At 35.2% G+C, this 27,147-nt stretch overlaps 1 protein-coding gene across 5 annotated transcripts in view; it reads left to right on the top strand.

The window, feature by feature from the left end:
• Positions 1-27,147, top strand: part of LOC101742896 (protein NDRG3) — a 91,712-nt gene that overhangs the window by 61,272 nt on the left and 3,293 nt on the right. For 3 of the 5 annotated variants that reach the window (XM_062668454.1, XM_012693572.4, XM_021350435.3), the window contains 4 exons: positions 16,573-16,714; positions 18,345-18,491; positions 21,809-22,054; positions 23,653-23,737. In XM_062668454.1, coding sequence (XP_062524438.1) covers positions 16,573-16,714; positions 18,345-18,491; positions 21,809-22,054; positions 23,653-23,737 — 620 coding nt within the window. Of the gene's footprint in view, positions 1-16,572; positions 16,715-18,344; positions 18,492-21,808; positions 22,055-23,652; positions 23,738-24,681; positions 25,080-26,030; positions 26,133-27,147 lie in introns of those variants that run through there. The other 2 variants (XM_062668458.1, XM_062668461.1) reach the window with 2 other exon arrangements.

The following is a 27,147-nucleotide window of genomic DNA, read 5'->3' as shown; positions in this document are numbered from 1 at the left end:
AAAAATGATTTTATTGTAAAAAAGCGTTTTTTAAACTGTTATTTATTTTTAATTTTTTAGTTGAATATAAATTTTTTCAAATTTTCGTTTTTTTTTCAATTTTTTTTAATATTAAATTGTCATCGCTTCTTAATAAGTATACCAAATTTCGAGTTAATTCGACGTTTCGAAGGGGGTCAAAATCATGTTCAAAGATTCCGTTACAAACATATATACGTCTGAAGCTAATAAAGGCGTATTAAAAAGGATGTTAAATCTGGATTGTAATGAATGTAGCCCATCGAAATGAATTATAGTCGGTGAAGATGGAGATTGAATGATTTCGAAAATGATTTGTCATCAGGCACGTGCCCTTTCAATGTACCGATCTACGTAAACCTACCTCCAACCTATCTAAAAGGTTCTGATAATTGATACTCATGAATTCACAAGTTTTGGTTCGATTCTTTTATATGTACGTGTTTATATAAGCTTGCTCTGAATATTTCGCCACATAAAATAATACATACATACAAGAAACTATCACAGTTGTTTTGATCTATAATTATAGTCAGTATTAGCTTAGTTCAATTGCCGCGCTGAAATTGTCATTTTAAATTAGTTTAAAACGATAGATTTATTAATAATATTTTTTCTAGGAAATTAGATTTAGATGATAGATTTTTATTTAGATTAATTTAGATTAAGAATTAATATAACGAACATCAAATGTATAAAAGACGAATTATTATACAAATATTATTGTAGTATAAGTACATTTTCCTTTCTTATTCCCCAATAAAGCGAAACATTCCTTTAGTTAATACGCTTTTATTAGCTTCAGACGTATGTATGTTTGTAACGGAGTTAGATTTTCTATAAAAGCGTATTTTGTTAGTTTTTTGAAACTATTATTTATTTTAAATATTACGATACATAATGTCATAGAACGTATATTTGTACAAAAGAGCAATGTATAATTAGCATAAAAACCGATTAAAGTGAATTCTCAATCTAACTATGTATAATAATTTTTAAGATTCCCATCAATTCGCGTCGACACTGTCGATATTGTACTGTTAATTTAGTATTCAGAACACCACGGGGGAGGAATTAGCTTTTCACAAAGACATCTAAATTAGGCCATATTTTTCTCGAATGGATTTCCTTTTATCTTCGTTACTTTAAAGTTTGCGCCTTAACTTTTGCCTAATTTTAGACACGAAGATATCTATATCGATTTATCCAATCCCCAAAACTTGCTATAAGTCCAAATTAATAAAGCTAATCCATAAATTCAATTCTAAATAAATAGCTTAGTGTACTCGTATTTCCCTAGTGCACTAAGGGCTTCATAAAGAATAATTATGTTGACTTCATAAAAGTAAACTAGAAGTCTCTGGGGGGCTGAGGCTTGGCGTTATCATTAAAGACTATGAAATCTTCGATAATCCCACATAGAGAAAGTATTACTTAACACTGTTGAGGATTTACCTAATTATTTAATGCCTAAAAGTACATTCTTCTTCGTCGCTTTCTTCATTACTGAAGGTCGTGTCCCTGTAACTTGATCGTGGCTTGTCTAGTGAGCTGTTTCCACCTCGTCCAGTCCTCAGCTTCTCGTAGGGCGGTTGCGACTGGCAGCCCAGTTAGGGTGGTTATTTAATCACACCAGCGGCTAGGTGATCGGCCGCGGGGTCTAAAAGTACATAAGAGGCGATAATTCCTCACAGAATTCAAATAAATTACCCATTCCTCTCAGCACAGATTTCACACCAAATCTAATCGATCTAACTTCTTCGTAGATTCAACAGTCATCGGAAAGTATTTGCAGTGGTTTCACACCCCTTTAACTCAGGGGTCAGTCACTTTGCAGTAACGAAACTTTCGGATAATTAAGGCAACGCCTATTTTCGTAACGAATTCAATACCTGTTTCATTCGTCCACATAGAAGTACGGCGAATCCTTTACTGAAGTATATCATCATAATTAGAGTTACCACTACTCTAGTGTAGTATTTACTCTATATTTTTGCCGTTTTTACCTTTAGTAAGTTACAAGACAAACCAATAATAAAATTGAGTAAAATGTTTCAGGGTTTACCACAAACATATTTTTTCTTTAAAAATAAAATGAGTGTAAAATTTATAGCAGCAACGTGAGGAATATTTAATATAAAGTTGTTGCTACACCCCAGGGTAACTGAGGGCGCACGCTGGTTGCAATGGAAACATTTTCTAACATTTTTATGGTTGCAACGTAGATAACTTAGCCGCGGAAACCGTAAAATATATCTTCGTAAGGCTACGTAGGTAGGTACTCGTGACTCGTACAATGAAGAAACCTAATACGGGCACTCAATATTGTTCTATTAATTGAAACGCTATTTGAGAGCTCGGTCTTACCGCTTACGTATATAAATACCATCGAACCTACTGACTGAATCGGTGGTGCAATAGTTAGCGCCCCTGAGTGTTGCGTCGAGGGTCGAGGGTTCGATTCCCAGATCGGGCAAACATTCGTATGATGAACAGGTTTGTTTTATCTTTGTCTGTGTCCTTATTTTCTATGTACAGTATGTATATATAAGTATGTACATACATATATCATTATTATTATCATTATCATTATAACCTTAGCCCATTAAAATATTGAAATAACGTAATGTTCTGAAATTATTAGAATAGGGTATGGTTATAGGGGCTCACAAAATATTGTGCAGGTGCGTCACATGTTCAAACGCAAGTTGAGAGTTTGCGGTGCCATGCAGGCGTTTCGATGTGTCTCTATAAAATATTTGATACTTCACTGGTGGTAGGACCTCTTGTGAGTCCGCGCGGGTAGGTACCACCACCCTGCCTATTTCTGCCGTGAAGCAGTAATGCGTTTCGGTTTGAAGGGTGGGGCAGCCGTTGTAACTATACTTGAGACCTTAGAACTCATATCTCAAGGTGGGTGATGCATATGCGCTGTAGATGTCTATGGGCTCCAGTAACCACATAACACCAGGTGGGCAGTGAGTTCGTCCACCCGTCTAAATAATATTTTTTTTTGTTTTTTTATTTTTTTTATTTATTGGTTTAGATTATGCACTAAGAAAGATTTGAGGGCAGATATTTTGAAGTAAAACACTTGCTTCATTTGCATTTTTCAACTTTTATAAAATCACTAAGATGTAAATATGTTTTTATCAAACCTACCCCTAAACAAGAAGTAAGACCATTTTCATTAAGATCTTAGTAATCAAATACTTTTGGACGTTAAGGCTATGCAAACTATTCAACACAATGTTTCAGAGCGGAAACTTAGCTGAAATATCGCATTTGTAATTAGTATCTCTGCGTGTGTTCAAGTCGTTCACATAATGAATGTAACCTTTCATAGTTAAAGACACGAATTTACGTAGCATGATGTAAAGCTCTAAGCCGGGTCACATTCCGCACACTCATGTACATTGTTCATAGTCTCGTAGACAGATTACAGAGGTGCCGTCCCTTCCGAAACTAAAACAAAGCCTAGCAGAAGTTTATTGTTCTAATTATTATAATAACAGTTGACAGCCCTGCGGCGTTGTTCAGATACCTCCACTATGTTAGCGAGCAAACAGAAGCAAGTATTAAGAAGCGAAACTCGTAGAGCCATATCATAGTTTCCGCTCTGAATACCTAAAACGTAATATTATGAGGGGTTTCAGTTTACTTCAACTAACTATGGTTCTCTACCGTCTCAATAAACTATGTTAATTTATGCATAAAATTTTATATTCATGAAATTTGTTCATGGTTTAATTGAATGTAGTCTGCGGAGTGAAAAAATATTGCCTCAATATTTATGATGCAAAGAGATTAATGACCGTAAAATTGAATGCTTAAAGCACATGTAAACTGTATTTTATTAGTACATGATAACTCAGAATATGGCTATAGAAATATCGTGCATAATAATAACGCTAAAATGTTTCAGTCATAAATCCGGTATATTGAAAAATCCATATTGGTATCCATATTGGCTTTTATTGGTACTCTTTGCGTGCACGGATTTTGTTTTATTGTCCTAGTTTAAAAAAAAAGTGTGTGTGTCCGCTCCGACGCACGACTGGAGTTTACTGGATATAAATATAAATTTGTGTCAGTTGAATACAGTAAAATATGGAAGTTACGTATTCTAGTGAGAATGATCCGGGAGTTGCGGAACACGTGGATGCGGTAATTAAGTAAGTCTATATAATTCACTTTTACAATTAATATATAAGTTGTCCATTCACTGATAGAAGGAATTGTTTATATTTAATAAGCTTTATTAATAAATGATTTGTAGCGGGTTATATTCGGGTATCAACCCACTAACAGTTGATACGTTCAGGAATCGAACCCGAACGGCGTCCGGCCACAAGCAAAACGATGTCGGTAAATTAAACGAAACAATACGAGAAATAGTTCTATATTACGACAACACGATACACTACAGATTATTAACAAATTAACGAGACACAAAACAAACGACTAACAAATATATGAAAATACAATAATGAGAGAAACGCGCGATCAGTACGAGGCTTTGTGGCGGACTGCCGGCGCAGCAGCCCGGCGTCACCTGCGATAACGCGGCCGCGCGTTGGCTCCTGATTGGCCAATCAGGAGCCAATCAGGCGCATAACGCATTTCGTGTGACATGCTATACTCTCTAGTACGATTTTGGTCCCCATAATTTTCATACTCCGGGCCTATATATGTAAATCGATTCTTAAGGAGTAAACTCCAAAAAACCTGTTAAATACGATTGTAGCTTGAGTGTATTGAGCTTAAAAATATATTTGAAAACACCGACTATCTTCATAAATGGAATCAATGGCGATGTTAGTTCTGAACGACGTGAATACACATTCACAACTAACAATCAATCGTTTTTCGTCGCTTTCAAAATCTACAGGTTTCGACGAAAATGGTGAATCCTCTTCCTTACGGGCGCTACGATTCTTAGTCTGGTAATGAGTAGCCATTAGTTACGGTCGGGTCCTGGGGAGTTATATTCTTATAAGTGTTGTTGCTTTGATGAACAACACGATAGTATCGAGAGCTTATACGCCCTTTTACTTGATAATTTATCAAAATTTATACTCGTAGGAGATTCAATTCGCTCGATTTCAAATTAGATTGACAAGAAAGGACACATGTCTGAAGAAACTGAACACGATAAAGATGATGCCGTATATTATATAAAGACAAAATAACATATACCATTTAAGCAAAGGTATACCTTTGAAGTATGATATTATCAGTGCCTGTCGTTCTTTCAATAAAACCCGATATATTCAGCATTTGTTTTTTCTTAAAACAAACACTGTACTTTGATATCTGTTGACCACGTTCTGCAGACATGTTTGACAATGCGGAAACTTTGCTTTCTCTGTACAGTAAATCAATAAAGCTATCCTAACTCTGATGTTTGCGAAAGCAGATATTGTTTATGCTTCTATATGAATCTGAGTTGAAATAAATTTGATTGAATTTACTTTTCACCATGCTTATACTATATAATTAAATTAAAATTTATCGAGTTAAATTAAACTGAATTTATCACTATACTGTTTTAAAAAAAAAAAAACTACTGCTTAGGATGATAATTATAATCAGGTTCGTATGTTAGATCGTTTGTAAAGTAAAAAATGCCCCGGAAATAAATACTAGCCAACTGTTTTGAAAGTCATTACGTTTCATTTGGAACTCTATGAATCTATACTTATTAATATTATAAAGCTGAGGAGTTCGTTTGTTTGAACGCGCTAATCTCAGGAACTACTGGTCCGATTTGAACAATTCTTTCAGTTAGATAGCCCATTTATCGAGGAAGGCTATATATAGGCTATATAACATCACGCTAAGACCAATACAAGCGGAGCACCAATAAATTATGTTTCAAAATCGTTTTTTTTTTACCTTTTGAGAGCTTCCGCTGCGTGCGCTGCAGAAACGATTAAAGTTTTGCTAAAATAATGTATGACAGAATTGTTCCCCTTTAAAAGATCTAAAAAAAAGTCCGCGACAGCCTGTGTCTATATGTTAGGTTGGCTCACTATAACGTTTTTATGCTAACCAATTTTTTTTTAAAAAAAGCGTTATTTGTGAACTATTTCTGCGCGAACGAAGTTGCGGGCAAAAGCTAGTTTATAATATGCAGAGATTTATACTCGTAAAGCATTAAAGCTGATTATTATCCGACGCGACTAAATCAATCATTCACTTGTGTACCTCCGGGCTAATCCTAACGGTATTAACAGGACGGTACCGACCCAGCTCCCGGAAAAGCAGATATAAGCCGGATAAACTATTTTACCGTTTAAAATTTGTGCAATATATTAAAATTAGTTTTACTCGTGAACGTTTTTATCGCTCTAGATGAGCGGACGCGTGGCATCAAGCGATCATTAGAGCCCATATATGTACAAACATCACAACGTGAATGTCACCATCCACCTTGAGACATGAGCTTGAAGTTTTTTTGTAAGGCACAACGGTTAACATGCTCTATAAAATACGATTGCTTCACAGCGTGCATAGGCAGGATAGTTGGGGTACTAACCATGTGTACTCATCTAATCTAAGACCAGTTAATGCTCCAATCAACCATAACGTTGTTAATAAATTAAATAATACGGAAAATAGAAATAAGGCAAGTAGAAGTATCGATTTTGAAAGGACGCTGATTCCTTTACTGAATAATTTGATGAAATGAGAATGGTATACTTAAGAGATATTTCCTTAGGGATAACACCACAATTACTTTGCGCTCCTCGCATATTGGAGGTCTACCGGTGAGCGCGATCGATAAACATCTAATTCTTATAGTTTCTTCTGACATTATGTCCGGTTTTTATATAACATTTTGTGCACTTAATCTTCATTTGCGGTGTGGACAGGGTTTTTAGTATTATCCTCAAATCCAGGGCTGAACTCTACAATATAAATATAAATATAAATATTTACTAACAATCACGCCACGTTAACTAGTCCCGTGATAAGTTCGTAAAGAACTTGTGTTACAGGTACCAGATAACGGAAATAAATGTAAGATTTTTATTATACACATACATATATTTAATATACATTCATAACCCTGGAAAAGACATTTATATTTATCATACAAATATCTTCCCTTTGCGGGATTCGAACCCGCGACCCCCTTGTGTAGTGACCGTGTCACTTACCACTACACCAGACGGTCGTTATATAATAAAACAAAGGATTCACAGTTCGATGCTCCATTATTTTTAACTGCTACTACTGCATTTCTATTATTTGTTTTCACAGATACGTGAATGAGCTCACGGCTGCGCTGACGTTAAGTGATTGCCGATGCCCATAAACATCACATAAGTGCCGCCTCCACATTAAGGCATCTTTCACTTTGAGGTCTAAATCTCTGTAATATTAAATAACAGCTGTTCCAGTCGTAATGTATGATTGCTTCCCCACACCGGTACCCCACGTGGGAGCTCACAATACACCCTACCACCAGTAAATACTAATTGGCGATCGCATTAAGCTGGTGAGGTGGCAGCTGCCCATTATATGGTGATTCACTTAGTATTTTTTACGACACCCACGCGAAGGGTTCGGGTGGTTCTATTCTAGACCAATACCACATTATTTTACTTTTCCAAAAACACATAAAGCTGATATGGAGTTAGCATCGTAAAGAAAACTTAACATCACTTACATCAACAACTTAAATAATAAATGTTACAAACTTAAACGTAGTGACATCCCTTTATTATTGTTTTTGAATTCATAGTCTTGAAATGAATAATTTATTTTATCACGAGACTTTTCATCAAATAGTTTTTCCTATTGTTCTCTGAGCCCACTGGATATCCAGTTGAGATCAAATAAACATTCAGTTTTTGTCATCAACAAAGAGACCCACCCGTTCAGTTTTGATTGCATTTAAATTATATTTGAACGTAAATTCGAGAACTGAAAACATCTCTTGTTCAAATAATTAAATACAATGCGATTTAATATTTCGTTTTCAAAAGCGGTCACTTCAGTGTCTGTCGCAGACGACTGGTAAATAGTGCTTTGTTTGAAACAACGTAGCTTTTTAAAACGAAGGCAACAAATAATTTATTATTATGCTATTGTTGGTAAAAGTATTCGCATGTTAACAGTCTGGCACTGGCAAATAATACGCCCAGAGATTTAAAATAATTGTTGAGTACATTTATTGGTTTCTATTTCAAATGTTTCCAATTAAGTAGTTCGTTCTTTAAAATTCTTGAACCTATAAAAATATAAACGTTAGATGTGTCTATAATGGTTAGTTGTGCGGTGTATGTGTTAATTATATATTTGAATTACTTATATTATAGAAGCCATGAATTTAACATGTGTTTTTAAGCTATTGCATAGCTTTTATCGCGGGCTTTGAGGGCGGCGACCGAATCACAAAATTTTGTAACGAAAATAAAGCCTAACACCCCCATTCCGCCTACCATGTATGTAGCTCACGTTCAACGCATTCACACGTTGCGCTTGTGTGGTGTTTGTGAATAAGCGCGCTGCGTGACGTCACACTGCATGCGCATTATGAAAAGTCTGCCCATCTCTCTCTCGCACGGTCTAGCTTATGAGTGTGAAGGGGACAGTTTTGCTTTTGTTAATGTTTATAAATATAGCGTGGTCTTATTTTATTATTGTTTTAATATTAAGTTATTATTTTCTAATTATAATTGCATAAGTTGATAAAAAATGCTATGCAATAGCATTACCGCAGCAGTCCCCGAGTGCCGCACGTTTTTATTTTTGTAGAGTTGAAACATAGTAATATTCATGTTATTGTAAGTTGCAAGATATCTGTGATAAGCTTTATACTGTATTTTTAATAATTATCCGGAGATAGACGATTGCTTTTAGCTATACGAACGCTAACTATGTGATACGATACGATAACTAACGCCAAAGTAAGGATTAAACTATACTCGTAAAAATAACTCATACTTTTATACTTTACTAGCCGTACTCGCCCGCTTTAAAATTACGATTATTATTTATTGTCATTATTATTAGGGAGTCCAACACTCATATCAATATTAGCCTAGCCTATATATTAGCCCATATTAAGTACTTGTATTTTCTACATGGATACCAAGTTACAAGTCAATCGGATTCATGGTTCAGTAGTTATAACAGAACATCCGTAAAAACCACTGTAGATTTATACGAGGGCTGCACTAAAAGTATCGGGAATAGAATATTTCCACTGTTCCTGTCATATTAAAATCTTTTTAATTGAAAACTCCTTGGTTTTAAAAATCGAATACCATTTATTTATTTAAAAAAAGATTCTCGGTCTTGTCATGAGGTTTTGTCAAACTTGTTTAGTCGTTGAGAAAATGGAATTGACTCGAGAAAATTCAAGAGCGATGATTTATTATGACTTTCGAAGTGGTTTAACACAAAAACAGTGTGTTGACCGGATGATTTCTGCATTTGGTGATGAAGCTCCATCCAAAACCACAATTTATTGCTGGTTTGCTGAGTTTCAACGTGGACGTGTCAAGCTCAGTGATGGGGATCATCAGTAAAGGTCGTCCAAAAACTGCAGTCACCCAAGAAAACGTTGATGCTGTGCGTAAGCTGATTGAGGAAGATCGACATGTGACATACCGCGAAATTCAGGCAACTTTAGACATTGGCATGAGTCAAATACAAATAATCTTGCATGAACAATTAGGTGTAAAAAAGTCGTTTTCCCGATGGATACCGCATTCGCTCTGTGAAGAGCAAAAAGCGGCTCGCGTTACTTGGTGCGTCAGAACTCTCGAAAGATTCCACGCAGGATCCTCAAATGCTGTATACAACATTGTATCAGGTGACGAATCCTGGATATACGCGTACGAACCCGAAACAAAAAACCAGTCACGAGTTTGGGTGTTCGAAAATGAGATAAAGCCAACAAAAATTCTTCGTTCACGGAGTGTTGCAAAAAAAATGACGGCCACGTTTGTCTCCAAAACCGGCCATGTTACGACTATTCCTCTTGAGGGACAAAGAACGGTTAATGCAGAATGGTATGCTAGCATTTGTTTGCCACAGGTCGTTTCTGAACTCCGTAAAGAGAACTACAACCGCCGCATCATCCTCCATCACGACAATGCGAGTTCTCACACCGCGCACAGAACAAAAGAGTTTTTAGAGCAAGAAAACATAGAATTATTAGACCATCCGCCGTACAGCCCCGACCTAAGCCCTAATGATTTCTATACTTTCCCTAAAATAAAGAATAAATTGCGTGGACAGAACTTTTCATCACCTGAAGAAGCTGTGGACGCCTACAAAACGGCCATTTTGGAGACCCCAACTTCCGAATGGAATGGTTGCTTCAATGATTGGTTCCATCGTATGGAAAAATGTGTCAAATTTCGCGGAGAATACTTCGAAAAGCAATAAATACATTTTTAAATAGTACTGTTGTGTCACTTCGTTAATTCCCGAAATTTTCAGTGCCGCCTAGGTATATTAGTATAGATTATAAGAATTTATAATGACATCTGTCTTACATAACATTAATAATAAATTTGATTTTTCATCGGCAGGTCATTAAGGGTTCGTGTATACTGGCCGTGAAGGCATTGTCTTGCCGCCGCTACCGGTTCATTTTCAATAGGCATATCGTATACAGAATATAAAGAGTCTGGTCCTGAAACTACAATGTGCCACTAACTTAAAATAAACTGAAAACAATATTCACTTACAAACACGTCAACCGTACAACACACGTACAAACTTAACCGTACAGAACCGATAATGGAAAACCAAGTGAAGACAAAGTGACGACGGTCTCGGGTTGGCGCTTTCTGAAAGAGCCCTAATAATGTAGTTTGAAACCTATGCATATTTTATGCATAAAGCTGTCAGAAATATGGAGTTAATTTACCAAGTATATTGCGGCTCGATCCATGCAATGTTGTGTATACCGCGTCTCCAAGCAACCGAATAAGGCGGTTTGCCGTCAAACAAAACCATATATCGTTATTTATGTATATATGTATTCATTATGCATATAATTGAAGTATAAAAATAATAGAATGTCGTTAAAGCCTTTGTACTCAGTTAAAACATTTACTGTGAGTACAGCCAAGGAAATTAAAAGAGAATGACGTTTAACTAATTTGCAAAAAGTAAAAACTGTTTCTGTTTGTTTTCTGAATGTTTGTTGTTCATTTTCTCTTTGAATTTGTACGATGCCGACGGCAGGTATAACAAGATTTTTAATATTCAACTTTCAAATTATATGTTAGGCATGATTTTTGGTCTGGAATTTCTCATGCATTTTTATTTGATTCAGTGGACACAAGAGCTTATGGTTCACTTGATGTTTAATGCTTGCCGGAGCTCATGAACACCATGATGTGGATGCCAGAACCTATCTCGTCATTTACTACAACTACACAATCAACATCACTCAATCAAATCACTTTAGGAAATCACTTTTTTTTCCTACCTAAGCTGAGAGCCTTGAGAGGCTATTTCAGCGTAACCTTAACTAGTAGGTGAGCTCTCGGAGCTCAAACCTGACGTCTTTGCTAACACGAACCCTAGCAAGAGCCGTGCTTCGCAGAATCTACCACCGGATCGGAAACGCGACCCACTGAGAAGATCCGGCGAGAAACTCAGTGGGCCGTGTCTGAGGGGGAAACCACTACCAATATACCAATGCAGTAGTACCAACGGAACGGAGCCTTCCTTTTTTATATCGCAAAGCGGAAAAAACAACCGTCGTTTTGAAATCAATAAGTCCGGCTTAACCGGTGTGAACCGGTGTAGACCTGAAATTCGAAAGGGGCTGGCTGATCAAAATAATATGTGTCATTTGTTGGTATTGACTTATATTGCACTCTTTATCGAATCGTTGAGAATGTTAAGTCTAATTTTCTCGCGTGTAATAAAATCACTGCATAAGCATTGCATATAGCCTATCTAAGAACGAATACTTCACAGTTGAAGTCTATTGAAAATTCCTGTCAGAACAGCCCATTGGGGATTTTAATTTGAATTCTTTGTAATTTCGCAGTTATCTACTGAAAATTTCACTGAACCGATAACTTTTATTAATAATGTGTGGCTTTAAAAAATTAAAAGCAATCACGCTCTATGTACTGGTTATGTCGTATTTTTTTAAACTAATAATTTGATTATAATAAAAAGACATTAGATAAAAGGTAGGAATTCGATACGAGTAAACTCATCTGGATTGCGATATGCCAGATGGTATAAGACCATATACGTTCGTATCCATTGGCTTTCAAATCAACAGATATCCAAAACAATCAAATCGATCACTTACTGTTGTAATTTTTTTTACATTTTACGTTGTGATTTTTTTTTACATTTTTTACATTTTACGACTGAACTTTTTTTTTACATCTTATGGCTGCTCGAATAATGTTTACTTTCCGTGACCACGAACGAATAATATTGTTGTTTTTTATTTATAATATCAAATTCAAAAACGTGAATATTGCGCCATATGCAGGGATATGATTAAAATTTTTCACTTCTGAAAATTCCGCATGGCAAAGGTTTTACTGATAGTAGGGTGTTTGTGAACCCACACGTCTACATCCCACCATCCTGCCTATTTCTAACGCGAAGCAGTAATGAGTTCGGGTTTGAAGGGTGGAGCAACCCTTATACTAAAGAATTAAGACCTAGACTTCATATTCCAAGGTAGGTGTCGGCACTTACATTATGATGTTGATAGGCTCCGGTACCCACTGAATAACTGAGATTTTTCATTCGAATATGGAATGAAAAAAAGCCTTTATATAGTACACTAGCGAACCGCTCCGGCTCCGCTCGTGTCTTTAACAAAAATCTCAACGATATTTGACGTTGTTTTATTTTTTAAACAAAAGGACACTTATTGCTTCATAACTATAATAGTTAGACATATGCTGTCGCGACACTTTTTGTAAATAATAATGTGTTCTACAAAGTCCGTAGTACATTATTTTATTCTATCATCCATAGTTTTCGCAGGGCACGCGATGTAAAGAATATTTTAGGTAATTTTTTTACACCTCGGGTTATATTATTGGAGTTTTAGTAAAGATCCCTAGTTTTTTTTTTTTTTCAAAAAAGGTTATATGTATATATATATGTTATATGTTATATAGCCTATGTCACTCGGGAATAGTGCAGCTTCCAAGCAGTGAAAGAGTTTTTTAAATTTTTTAAATAGTTTCGGAGCCTATTCAATACAAACAAACAAATCTTTCCTCTTTATAATATTAGTGTAGATAATGGTTTTCATCCTTCTCATTTATATATAATATGTTAATTTAAACGAAAACATCATGTTTTTTTTTTTTGTAATATAATTAGTGTGAAGCCTAACAATGTACAATAATATTAATATTCACTCAGGTAACAGACAGTACGAAAGTTGTTAACATTGTTATAGAAACACGAATCGATCCACAAGTCGAGCTGGATCACGATAATACAATTAACTCCGTTTTCCCGTTTTGAGGGAAGGTGAATAAACTGCAATAATAGGGCAACGTCGCGACATTTTGGCGCCCAAAACGCGCATGTCAAACAACACTGCATCAAACCTGACACGAGGTAACAGAAAGTTCGTAGAAAACAAAAAAAGTATATGGCTTAAGTAGAGTATTTGGAACAGACAGCCTAGTAATAGTTTGTAACGCAGAGTTGCGATGAGATGTCCATGGGCAGCGGTAATCTAATCTCTTTATCGCGAGGGTTGCCTGATTGTCTGTCTGAGACTATTAGAAAAAAAAATACACAGAAAAATACATAGATAGTAAATCCACAGATTAGAAAATAGATGCGGCGTTATAATATTTGGGAGTAATAGGGAGCTAATTGTGGCTTTTTCTTTCATATCCATTCGATACTAAGATCAAGAAGATATAATCTTATTTCAAATGTTCCACCGAAGCTAGAATATAATGTTAATTGATATAATGTTAATTGATATAATGTAGTTTTTAATTCATCTTATCTTAATATTTTAAACAGTAATTGTTCGTTTCTATCTTTTAATAATCAACGCAATTACTTGTTTTAATACTTGTTCGTTTTAAGTATTTCCCGTCTTCCTAATCAGTTATTTTATTGTATACTCGCAGTGCCTATCTTGTTCAGACTGTAATGGAAACAAAATGTTTTTTTTTTCGTTAATCAGTACAAAGAAATGTGGAACGTTCTTGGAATATTGAATATCAGGTGAGAAGGTCATTGATCCTCGAGTCGCGAACCTTCTTTTTTATTTATAAGAGTGGATAGTATCGGCGGCGGGTCTCGTACCGCAGTGTTATGTAACAGTCCGCCGCTCGATATAGACTTTACTGACTTGTACTACAAGTACACGACGGCGCGTTGGCTGGTAACGTCGTCGTCTGGTCACACGATATTATACCCCACGGGCTTTTGGAATAACTCACTGGAATTTTGGTTGGCCATATTATGGGAAAATTTTCCGTCCCTCTATATGAGTCGTCTATTATCAAAGGTGGCAATCTGTGCATTTGGACAAAAAAATGTTATTGATATGTCAATACAGATTGATTTGAATATAATCGTCTCCTTCAAAGAATACGGTTCAAAACCTGCATTAAATAAAGGTTAATACTTAACCTGTTATTTATCTAAGATGTCGTTCAGAAGAGTTTTGTGACTGCCAATGGAATACAGAGTCAATAATTCGTTTTTCTGATTTACCAATAATTGTCCAAAAGTCACATTGCCGGCTTTGATAATAGTCGACTCATATACGGATTCATTCGACGAAACGAGCAGGATTTTGTTTTACGTTATTCAATAAATAATGTTTCGCGTAGCTGAACACGAGATAACGTAATTAAAGTACGGTTCGATAGTTAATCTCCTTTATTATAGAAACAGCTGTTCAATTTTTTTTTATTAGCATTAGCAGTCGTACGCGATTACCGCCACTCAACTGAAGATATTTGGTCGAAGTTTTGATTGTATAGTAGGGTTGGATATGTTTTGTGGTGGCCTAAAATAGCGTCTACAAATCTTTTCCCGTGGGTATCGTTAAAAATGTCTAAAGGAATCTAGTGGTCGGCAAAGTTTTCTAAGGATATACCAGGATACTGCCATCCCCGACCGGCATTTACCTTTGGTAATGGCACGTCGGGAGTTCTGCCGCGAATTGTTCGTGCGTTCCCGTTTAGAGTGTGACTACCATTACGTAATACGATTCAGACTTCAAGCCAATATCTCGTGGTGGGTGGCAGCACTCACATTGTAATGTCTATGGAACTCTGATATTCAACCAATCGGGCCGATGCCATTGAGTGTAAATTTTGGTTCGACGAGTTACATAATATTGTAATTTAGAAGAAATTTCTCTGAGAATTAAATCAAGGCATAACGGCATGTTTGCAGCGGCTACGGGCTTGGTTTTTAGTAAAACATAATCTGATATGTTTTTTATCACTTTCGTTAAATAGTGTCATGCAGAATCATATCATTTGTACAAAAAAAAGTTCACTAATTTTTTTTTAGGAAATGCTACAATAATAGTTTCTTTTGATATACGCGTGCCCTTGAGTTATATGTATATTTAAGTCAAAAAAATCATCATGCGTTATACAAAATATGTCAAGTTATACTGTGTTATTTTTTGTATTATTGCTTTAATGGGTGGACGAGCTGACAGCCCACCTGATGTTAAGTGGTTACTGGAGCCCATAGACATCTACAACGTAAATGCCACCACCCACTTTGAGATATGAGATCTAAGTTACAACGGCTGCTCCACCATTCAAACCGAAATGCAAGAGCTCCTACCACCAGTTACTTCGCAGAGCTGTCAGTTCGTAGTCATAAACTTTTCAAATATTAATTATTGGTCGAATTATAATGATTTTTAAATATGTAATCACCAACAAAAGTGTGCTGCAAAATGTAAGTTTCAAGTGAATTCTTCAAAATCAACCTCAATTTAATTGGTTAAGTGGATAGCTAGTCTGAGAATTTCACATGGGTGATAATCCAATCTAAGTACATCTGGTCTCTATTGGCTTCAGTAAGGTCTTAAGTCCACTCTACGCTCTATATACATGCGCTAACAATATTTTAATTTGACATTAATATAATCTATTTGAAATTCGTATAACAAGAATTACTTTCTACATCAGTCGGCTCGAAAATAGGTCCTTTTTTCTGTGTTACGTGTACCTTTCTGGTACAAAGGTGCGAGACAAGAACGACTCAGAAATCGAATTCATATTTTCCTAAAAAAAGAGCGAGAGCCGTTCCCGGATCCAGTATATATATTACTCACTAATCACAAGGATCAGTGAAGCGATGAACTAACCTAAAGCCCGTTTTTTATCTGTCGCATTTATCGGATCAGTAATTTTTTTTATTGCCCTTGTAGGCATACGAGCATACGGTCCACTTGATGGTGAGTGGCTACCGTCGCCCATGGACTTCAGCAATGCCAGGGCCAGGAGCCAAGCCGCTGCCTACCGCTAAACCGTTAAACGTGATCTATGTATTATAGAACATAAGTCAGAATTTAATTCATTTCAGCTATATGTATCCATCGATGGACGAGTTGGCGAATCAACTGAACTACGTCATGGGCCACTTCGGCATCAAGACCTTTATAGGATTCGGCGTGGGCGCTGGAGCGAACGTGCTTGCTAGATTCGCTCTTATCCACCCTAAGAAGGTAAATGGGGCTGGTACTGAATTAATCAATGAACGAGTCACCATCGGATTTACTAAAAAATTTTTTATTGCTTAGGTGGGTGGACGAGCTCACAGCCCACCTGGTGTTAAGTGGTTACTGGAGCCCATAGACATCCACAACGTAAATGTGCCACCCACCTTGAGATATAAGTTCTAAGGTCTCAAGTATAGTTACAATAGTTAGTAGCTTTACTTAAATTATTATTATTATTATCTAATAAGAATATGGTAAAAAAAAAAAAGATTTTTTTATTCTCGTTATTGTTATTAGTCTGCAGTCGAAAAATTAATTATTTAATTATTAATCACTGGTGGTAGGACCTCTTGGGAGTGTCCGCACGGGTAGGTACCACCACCCCACCTATTTCCGCCGTGAAGCAGTAATGCGTTTCGGTTCGAAGGGTGGGGTAGCCGTTGTAACTACACTGAGACCTTAGAACTTGTATCTCGAGGTGGGTGGCGCATTTACGTTGTAGATGTCTATGGGCTCCAGTAACCACTTAACACCAGGTGAGCTGTGAGCTGGTCCATCCATCTAAGCCATAAAAAAAAAATTATCGAAAAATAAAAAAACTGTTACAAGCTATATAGTTAAATATATCTTATTTGGTTTATCGTCACTCGGAATGTTATTGGTGCTGCTATTTTTAATTCTAATATAAAGGCCTACCTTCATCCTCATAAATATACTTTATAACTAAAATAGAAATGTATATTTGTAATTTTAAATTTCTACCTACCCACCTACCTAGTTTTACCTACTTATTTTCGATCCCTCATTTGCATTGTATGCCAATCATAATGGATGAAGTGGACGTATATGTCTGAAATTATAATGAAATAGCAAGGCTGAGTTTGGTTTGTAAGATTAATAGCTGGGATCCACGCGATGCGTTTCGTGCGATTACATTTTAGCATCGAGCAAAATTGTCGACTTCAGCTAAGTATTATAAAGCCTTATTTTAATTATTATTATTATTATTAGGTTTGTTTGTTTGTTTATTAATCGTATCCGGAGTCTTATTCTATTCTGTGTAGTTTGTAGTGTTTCAAAACTCAATTTACCAACCTATAATTTATTTAATAGATGTATTATTATCTTGTCATAATCCTAATATATCGGTTATTGTTAATATAATTTGACTTATCTTAAGTATAGTGACGATATGAGAGAGAGAGAGAGAGAGAGAGAAAAAAACAAAGCTACAACTAAAATTAATTGCAGTTTTTGGTCTGATGACGCAATCTGGCATAATTTAAATGAAATTCAACTTCAAAATAATTCAATATAGTAAAGAAAACTGCTTTTTGAGTACTCGAAAGATTTAGTATGCGTATGCTTTTTTTTATTGCTTATATGGGTGGACGAGCTCACTTTATTTTACTGGAGCTCATAGACATCTACGACGTTAATGCGCCACCCACCTTAAGATATCAACTCTAAGGTCTCAGTATATTTAAAGCGGCTGCCTCGCCCTTCAAACAGAAACGCATTACTGCTTCACGGCAGAAATAGACAGGGTGGTGGTACCTATCCGCGCGGACTCACAAGAGGTCCTACCACCAGTAAAAATTTACGATGATACAAATTAAATGTTCATGGATTCCAGGTAGATGCGCTGACATTGATCAACTGCACATCGAACCAGGCCGGATGGATCGAGTGGGCTTACCAGAAGATGAACACTCGGTCCCTTCGTTCCCGTGGCATGACCCAGGGCGTGCTGGACTACCTTTTGTGGCATCATTTCGGACGTGTAAGTACCTAGTCGACATAGGCGATAATAAACATAGAAGTGCCATCAATCATTTAATTTTTTCAGTTAGATCATGTTTTAACAAAATCACAATACTTGCAACAGAATCATAATAAAATAATTCTACTAGTGATTTGTTAATATTGTACAGGTAATGCATATTTTTGACGTTCTTTGTTTATTTCAGTTTTACATAATAGTGTCAATGCTAAGCGAATTTTCGTTTCGGAACACGTAATTTAAAATATTTTTGTAAAAACTAACAGTATTAATTTCATTCTAATTTAATTTCACCTAAAACAATAAACACACTGTCCTAAATACATTTTTTCCCACATAGTTACACTGAAACTCACAGAAAAGGCTGGTTTGATATGATATATTATATATACTCAATGAACCGAAAAAATGTATATTAGTCTATTTTGCAGTCTTAATGAAAGTGTTGAGTTTCTAGAATTTTACTAGGCTCACCAAGATTCGTAACTATAACAACTATAACGTATTATAACAAAACGTATAGGGTATTTTGTTTTTAGAACAGTAAGAAGAAGAAATTAAATAAGTTTTGGTTGAAACCTTATAAAATTTCGTAAAATTCAAGCTTAGTGTTTAAATAATACTCAGCAACATTTTGTATGATCACTTTTAGTCTTGACCGCGGAAGTTTGGTTTGGAGTTATTTCTATACTTTGAAGATCTTTACTAATAATATATTTCAGTCTTACAATATATAGATAATTGAATATGTATTTTTTATAATAATATCCCATCTTAAATAATTGTTTTATCAAATAAAATAAAACTGTTATTCACGAACTGTTCTATATTATAGCTTATTATTATACTGAAATGATATTTCAAATTAGTCCAGTCGCTACAATTACGATAAACGAAGAAAGTAAGAAGAACATTGAATCTTATTTAAATTTTGAATGTATGTACTTGAAACGACAGCTAAGCTTACATTCGACACTTGAGTCGTCTATTATCAAAGGTGGCAATCTGTGCATTTGGACAAAAAAATGTTATTGATATGTCAATACAGATTGATTTGAATATAATCGTCTCCTTCAAAGAATACGGTTCAAAACCTGCATTAAATGAAGGTTAATACTTAACCTGTTATTTATCTAAGATGTCGATCAGAAGAGTTTTGTGACTGCCAATGGAATACAAAGTCAATAATTCGTTTTTCTGATTTACCAATAATTGTCCAAAAGTCACATTGCCGGCTTTGATAATAGTCGACTCACTTAGGATTGTTGGAAAATACGATTTTCCATTTTACTTCTTGAACTCCGTATGCAACTATACTTTAAACATTACCATAATAAACTCAAATTGACAAATGGTTTCTTAAGATACACGATTTAATGTAAGGAGGTCGATGTTTTAAATACATATCAGATTTAATACTCCTCTAATCTCCTTGACGCCTGACTGCATATTACTAATTAAAGTTATAATAAGGCTATATTGATTCGATGAACGAGTACATTAACGAGAACACAAAAATAAATAAATAAATGCAGGTATATCTAACAATCGGTGGGTATTGATGAGTCGTTTGATTTGGTCTCATTGGTATTTTCAATGTAAGAACATATTTATTTTAGAATTTTCTAATAATATACAAAAATACTTACACATCAGTGAACATTACTTTAATTAGCATTGCGCATCTATCCCCATTAAATTTTAATAATTAATCGAACCTATAATATACATACCTATGGCTTCCTCAATTTCCAAGTTCCTATAGTTCTTGGAATGTTTCCGATACTGTATGACCTAAAAACATGAACACAGCAGGAAATTGATTTTTTACCGCTGTAAATTGGTTTTGGCTGATTTTGGATCGAATACTATAATAATATAAGTCAATTCAGCATAATCATCATTTAAAAGTATACTGGTTTAAATGTCCATGAATATTGTTTTTAAAATTATCGGTTTGAAATAGAGGTACTCAACAAACATCGCTGATTGGCATCTGCATTGGCTTGGCTGTTTTCTTTAAATTTAAATAATCAGATCCTCCACAAACGTTAAGAAAAAGTACAGCAGCCTTATTGTATCGCCGGTAGGTAGCCTTATGCCCCGGTTGAAATATTCCAATAAGTTACGTATGTATGTCGGGCAGTAAAATATTCGATACGCCCTTTGGTTCTGTTCCGATTTTACGACACAAAAACCTAATTGTACGTTCATATTTCCGAAGCTCTGCGGATTTTACTACCCATTGCTGTGCGACTGTTCAGTGCGAAATTTCAAGGTCCCACGTGGAGCGAACAACGCGACCATGACCGGTTCTTTACGACGTATTTATACGAGGAAATGTTTGCTTTATACGCATGAAAACGAATAAACACGGTATGCCGATATCGAGGCAAAATCAATTCACTGCCCCTTCGCACAAGGCTTATAAAGAATTGGCAATTGTTTTGTACCCGGTCCGTCTTCTTTGAACTTCTACGAGTAATAGTGATTAATACAAATTTAACATGATTTAGCATCCGTATATCATGCAAATTTTGAATCTATATTAAACTATTTTGAAAATAAATACAACACGTTCCTGATAAATTAAGAAAGACATACGGAAATGAGGAAATCAATAATTCGATGGTCTACATATTATGTACATATACAATATACAGATATGTTTTATCGTAGTAGTAACGTAGATATCTGGTGCATAGTGGTCGACGGCGCCCATAGACAACAACGTGATCACCGCCTCCCATCTTGAGACATGAGGTCATAGTCTCAAACGTACTGTATGACGGCTGTTCTATCATTCAAACTGGAACGCATTGCTGCTTCTCCGCTGAAATAAACAGGAGTTCTACTTGTGCGAACTTAAAATATTATAAGAAAATAACAGCAGGCAATAGCAGTACGCTGGTGTAATACTCAGTTTTATTGCTTAGATGGGTGGAAGAACTCACGGACCACCCGGTGTTATGTGGTTATAGCCTATAGATATCCACAACGTAAATACCGCCATCCACCTTGAGATATGAGTTCGGTTTTTACAGCGTATTCTAAGAATGAATTGCGTTCGATTTATTCCATTGCGAAAGTACCCAACTGCGAATTATCGTTTAAATTTCAAACGAGGCTTGTGGAGAGTATTAAGCGGTAGGCAGCGGCTTGGCTCTGCTCCTGGCATTGCTGAAGTCCATGGGCGACGGTAACCACTTACCATCAGGTGGGTCGTAAGCTCGTCTGCCTACAAAGGCAACAAAAAAATTTTTTTTTTAACTTTTTGAAATAAATGAAATCAAAATTGTTATTATTATCTTCCACAGTTCCCCGAAGACCGCAACCACGATCTGACCCAGATGTACAAGAACTATTTCACACGTAACGTGAACCCCAGCAACCTGTCGATGTTCATTGAGGCGTACGTGCGGCGCTCCGACCTGGGTATATGCCGTAACGCCGACACCATCAAGGTGCCGGTGTTGAACATCACGGGTGCTCTGTCACCTCACGTAGACGACACGGTGACCTTCAACGGACGTCTCAACCCGAACAATTCGACTTGGATGAAGGTGATTACTGATTTTTGTTTATTGATTGCTTAGATGGGCGGACGAGCTCACAGCCCACCTGATGTTAAGTGGTTACTGGAGCCCATAGATATCTACGACGTAAATGCGCCACCCACCTTGAGATATAAGTTCTAAGGTCTCAGGTATAGTTACAACGACTGCCTCACCCTTCGAACCGAAACGCATTACTGCTTCACGGCAGAAATAGGCAGGGTGGTGGTTACCTACCCTCGCGAACTCAAAAGAAGTCCTACCACCGTTAAAAAACACATTACTGATAACAAATAGCTGTTTTTTATTTTTTATTGACATCGTCTATATCCGTATAAGTAAGTTTATATGTATGCTTTTTACTATTGGTAGGACCTATTGTAAGTTCGCACGGGAAGGTACCACCACCCTGCCTATTTCTCAATCTCAAGGTGTGTGGCGCATTTACGTTGTAGATGTCTATGGGCTCCAGTAACCACTTAACACCAGGTGGGCTGTGAGCTCGACCTTCCATCAAAGCAATAAAAAAAAGGGCTATACAATAAATTGCACGAAAAGTATAGTTTTCGATCGTGTCGTAATATCTAAATCTTTAATATTTAATTACGACGTTAAATTCTCTGAAATAATTGTTTCGTTTTAATTTTATATTTAAATTTAAATTGGCAACCAGGGTTAAATAATATCTAGGTTTAGAATTACCTCTTGCGGGCTCTCCGAATATTTCGAAGAATTGAAAGCTTAAAACCGAAATAGCATTTATAATCTACTGCAGAGTCCGCCATCTGTTGAGTGAGCTGATAATCAATTGAAATCTAGCGAAATGTTGTCTGGGCGAGAGCCCTACAACACTCCAGTTACATGTTCGTATAAGGACCATCAGATGGCGCAATAATACCATAAAGCTTTAAAAATTAACGCGATGAGTGATTTGGCTATTTGGCATTTTAATAATTAAAGGTCCGTTTTATTTGGTACTGGAACTTCAATTAAGTGTACTCCATTCAAATTGTTGAAGAAGTTTTTTGGTTATGATATTTTTTATAAAATTTAAACTAGAAATATGGCTTTCCCCTTGGAAAAAATTCGGCTTAAACCAAATAGTTTTTCACCCCTCGAAATAGTAAATGCGTCTAAAACATTCATGATCGGTATAAAAGTAATTAATATGTAAAGCAAAAACTTTGTACCCCTTTTTACACAAATTGCAATTGGAGGAGTATGAAATTTCCTACACTTATAGAGAATATAAAGAAGGAGTGCAGAATGCTAATATTTTATTTATTTTATTTATTATGTATTAATAATACATTAATTCAATAAAAACAACATTACGCACACATATAATATACCCTTTGCTTACTGTCAAACTTTTGTCATTGCATTAAAGTCTGTGGTCAAATTGAAATAGATTAATATTGTATATAATATCTTTAATATTTGTCTATATTGTAGTTTTGGCGAAATCTGTGATTAAAGAAGTATGATAGATAGTATTTGACAATAGAACCTTAATAATGTTCAAAGCTATGCATAATTTCAATTAATTATAGTCGAATTTCAACTACAGAGGGACCACTAGTAAAAGTAATAATATTCGCAAACAGATCTCCGACTGCGCAATGGTGCTTGAAGAGCAGCCAAGCAAGATTTCGGAGGCATTCCGCCTCTTCTTACAGGGCGAGGGCTATGGTAAGAATTTGTAATTTACAAGCTTCAATCACAAAAAATATATTACCACTACTTTACCTCAACAGATTAAGTATTATTAATTACGATGTATATTTAAATATGAGATTAATATAAAAACGAAAAACATTTTTAACTTCAAACTTTTTGATGCTTTTTTCTCGAGGTTTGAGGTTTTTTAATTTATTCTTATCTTTTAAATCTAACGCTTTTTTAACAGAACGAAAATTACCTATACTTAAATCTTCAATTAATGTTTATGTTACATGCATCCACTTGTAATTATATGTGTCATAATATGTTGAGTAAAAATACATTTTCAAAAGAGCTTACGACACGCTTTGCTAGGAAATTATAAAAATTAATATACGAGTTCATACTTCAATAATGTGTGGAGATATATAAACTTTATAGTAAAAAAAACGTAACATTTTCTTCTTGGTTACATTCTAGTTAACATAATTAATGAAATATGAAAAATCTTAAAAAAAAATGTGCGTGTGCAACTTGATGGACGTGAAAGAAGTGAAACTTCTTTTGCGGTGTATAGTTTTATGGTTTTCTTCACGTTTCATCTTTAAATAAAATTTCTCTTGTAATAATAGGAAATGCTGTGTATAAGAAAAACGACCTAGCTTGCTTTATCCTTTCCCCCTCTCCACGGTTCGCGAGACGCTCTGTCTATTTTCTCATTCTCGCTCTTACTAAATTGTATCTGTTCTCTTTAGCCGTAACGAATCTGTCGCAAATTAAATTTTACCCTCAAAGTGCCTAAAGAAGTTTCTTTTCAAAAAATTATGATTGACGAGTGTGTCGTGTGCTCTTAACAGAAGTACTTTTTTCCATTAATAATGTGAATAACTTTATCTTGTTTTGTATTTATTTGAATGGAAATATCAGATTACTGACTATAGTAATTTGGTGTATCTGCTTCGTTCGTTTTCTAGCTTAATTGGAACGAGCTTTAAGATTTATTTCAAAACGCGTATCTCTGATTTAACTTGCTTACTGAGCGCCCAAATGAGATAGTGTTGCACAACTTTGGCATGCGGTATGTATTAGAAAAAAGATCGCTTTGATCGAAATTAAATTTGAATGACGTGTTTTATGTAGATAGTGTATTGACAAAATCGTTTGCTAAACATAGAGTATAAATATGATACAGTATTTTCAGTTTTTAAAAAAACAAAGCTGATTTTAACGTTTTTTTATTCATATGTTTCGACACCACTAGCAAAGGCGATATGTTTGAAGTAGAGATGGCAAATATGTTTAGAATCGAAGCAAGTTAAACGTTCTATATGAAGTATTTTAAATTTTGAATTAAAGTTAATGTAAAAATAAAGGTATCCTTTTAATTTTATCAAGATACGCTGCTGCTGACTTTATATTCGGTTAACGAAAATTCGTAATCTTTTCAGTGTTTTCATATTTGGTAAAATAACAAAACAAAAACGAATGCCATCTCTAGTCTGTAGAGCTGCTTTATATGCACGTTTTAAGTAAAGAGTTAACATGACGAGGGGCGACTTCGGCTTTCATTTTAATTTTTTCTGGGTTTACCGAATGCTATAAAACAACATAGCATGATGCGGCCAGCAGCCTTGAGGAGCGAGTCAATCTCATGTCAAGTTTTGATAAAAGACAGCTGAAACAGTTTTGTTGAGCGTGTCAATTACCAATAATCAGGCATAAATTAACGGCAATGAGCATGGCATGAGACATCTTTGAAAATGAGTATCCCACAGAATTTTCCGTTAATTAATTTGGGAATAACTATTAAAATTTATTTTTCTTCTTTAAATCATGTTGTATTAGCACCCATAAATAATTTTTAGTGACGCTGTCGCTTTGTGTCATAATATCGGGACGCTTGTTTAAGGTTGTGATATAATATGATACCTCAGAATACGTATTAAGGTTGTAACTTTAATATTACTATCGTTATCAACGTTTGGATTGATAGTTTTCGAGCAATGTTGAAAAAACCCCATCGTAACGTTTCCTAAAAATGTAGACCTGTGCCATTGAACGAAAAAAAAAACGGATATGTTACTGGTGTAATTTATCATACAGGAAAAATAAAAATATCCCAGTGCGGACATAAAAATAAGCTATGTTTTATCTATTGTTATTTTGGTTTCATAAGTAAAAAAAAAACGTTTTTATAGCACTTCTAATTAATATGGTTCACATACCAGGTACACGAATACTAGGTAGTGAAGTCGCTTCCTCATTGTGTTTACTAGTATCTAGAATGTTTCATTTAGTTGTTTTGTTTCATTCCATCTTATAGCTGTTTTAGCACTGCAAAAAGTTAACTCACCCCGCAGTAGTAGTATTACTCCACCACCTTCGATCGTCGCGTAGAATAGCCAATGTCAACTGATACGTCGAAGTAAGTATTTTTTTTTAAGTATTTTGTACTTTTATACTGTGCTATTGAATGATTTTATGTTATGTGATGCCTCTTAGATAGTATATCGCTTTCATTTTGATTATACTGGGTGTTAGGAGACTGCTTCCGAGTACTAATGATACTTTTGATGATGGAGTTGTTTTTGTGTAAATAAGTATTTGTCTGATCGCGCGAGTCTACGCCACGCCGCGCCGCGCCGCACCCGTGCGTTCGTTGATCCGAGCATCAGCTGTTTTTGATTTTGTGCTTCATTGCTGGTTTTTTTTTGTAATGTATTTTTTTATGAAACTATCGTTTCATTTAGCTATACTAACACGATGGAGCGTAAATCATGCTAATTAAATGTTTTAAAAATAAGATTTTTTTTTTAAATCACGATCGGTTTTTTCCCCTCCCATCATGAAAGGTGTCATTAGTACTATCGTCTGTCTTCGTTTTTGGAAGCGGGTCTCCTAACACCCAGTACGAGTATTTAGACTAGTATTTTGTTTTTTTAAACATTTTTTTATTATAAATTGTTTGACAGAGACAACAGAGTTTAATCGTGTAACATCGTCACCGTAAGCGTCAGTTCTTTTAACATAGAATCAATGAACGCGAGGTGTAACATCACATACAAATACTAAAAATCACATACGCAATATATTTTATTAACGATTTTGGTCCGTACACACACTGGGTGATGTTAATATTTGTTTCGTCAATAATCGAGTTACTGTGTTAATTTAAAAAAAAAAGGTATCGATTGTTAATGATATTTAAAAAATAAAAACGTGCTTAATATTTAATAAGCGGCTTATTCTCTTGTTTATTATTTTTTATTCTATAATGTGATTTTTATTATTAGACTACACTTACAAATTTACAGCTACAAATATTAAATTTTCGACCAACGATACACATCTTAGTTGCTCGTGCCCACGAAAAGTGCCAAGTATTTGAAATGTTGGAAATAATATAATAAAAGTTATTAACTCGATATGAAACCAAATAA

This window comes from Bombyx mori, chromosome 1, assembly GCF_030269925.1.
Source record: "Bombyx mori chromosome 1, ASM3026992v2".
In the NCBI taxonomy this organism is placed as follows: domain Eukaryota; kingdom Metazoa; phylum Arthropoda; class Insecta; order Lepidoptera; family Bombycidae; genus Bombyx; species Bombyx mori.
The sequence above is the reverse complement of the archived record's forward strand: the minus strand, read 5'-3'. Positions and strand labels throughout refer to the sequence as shown.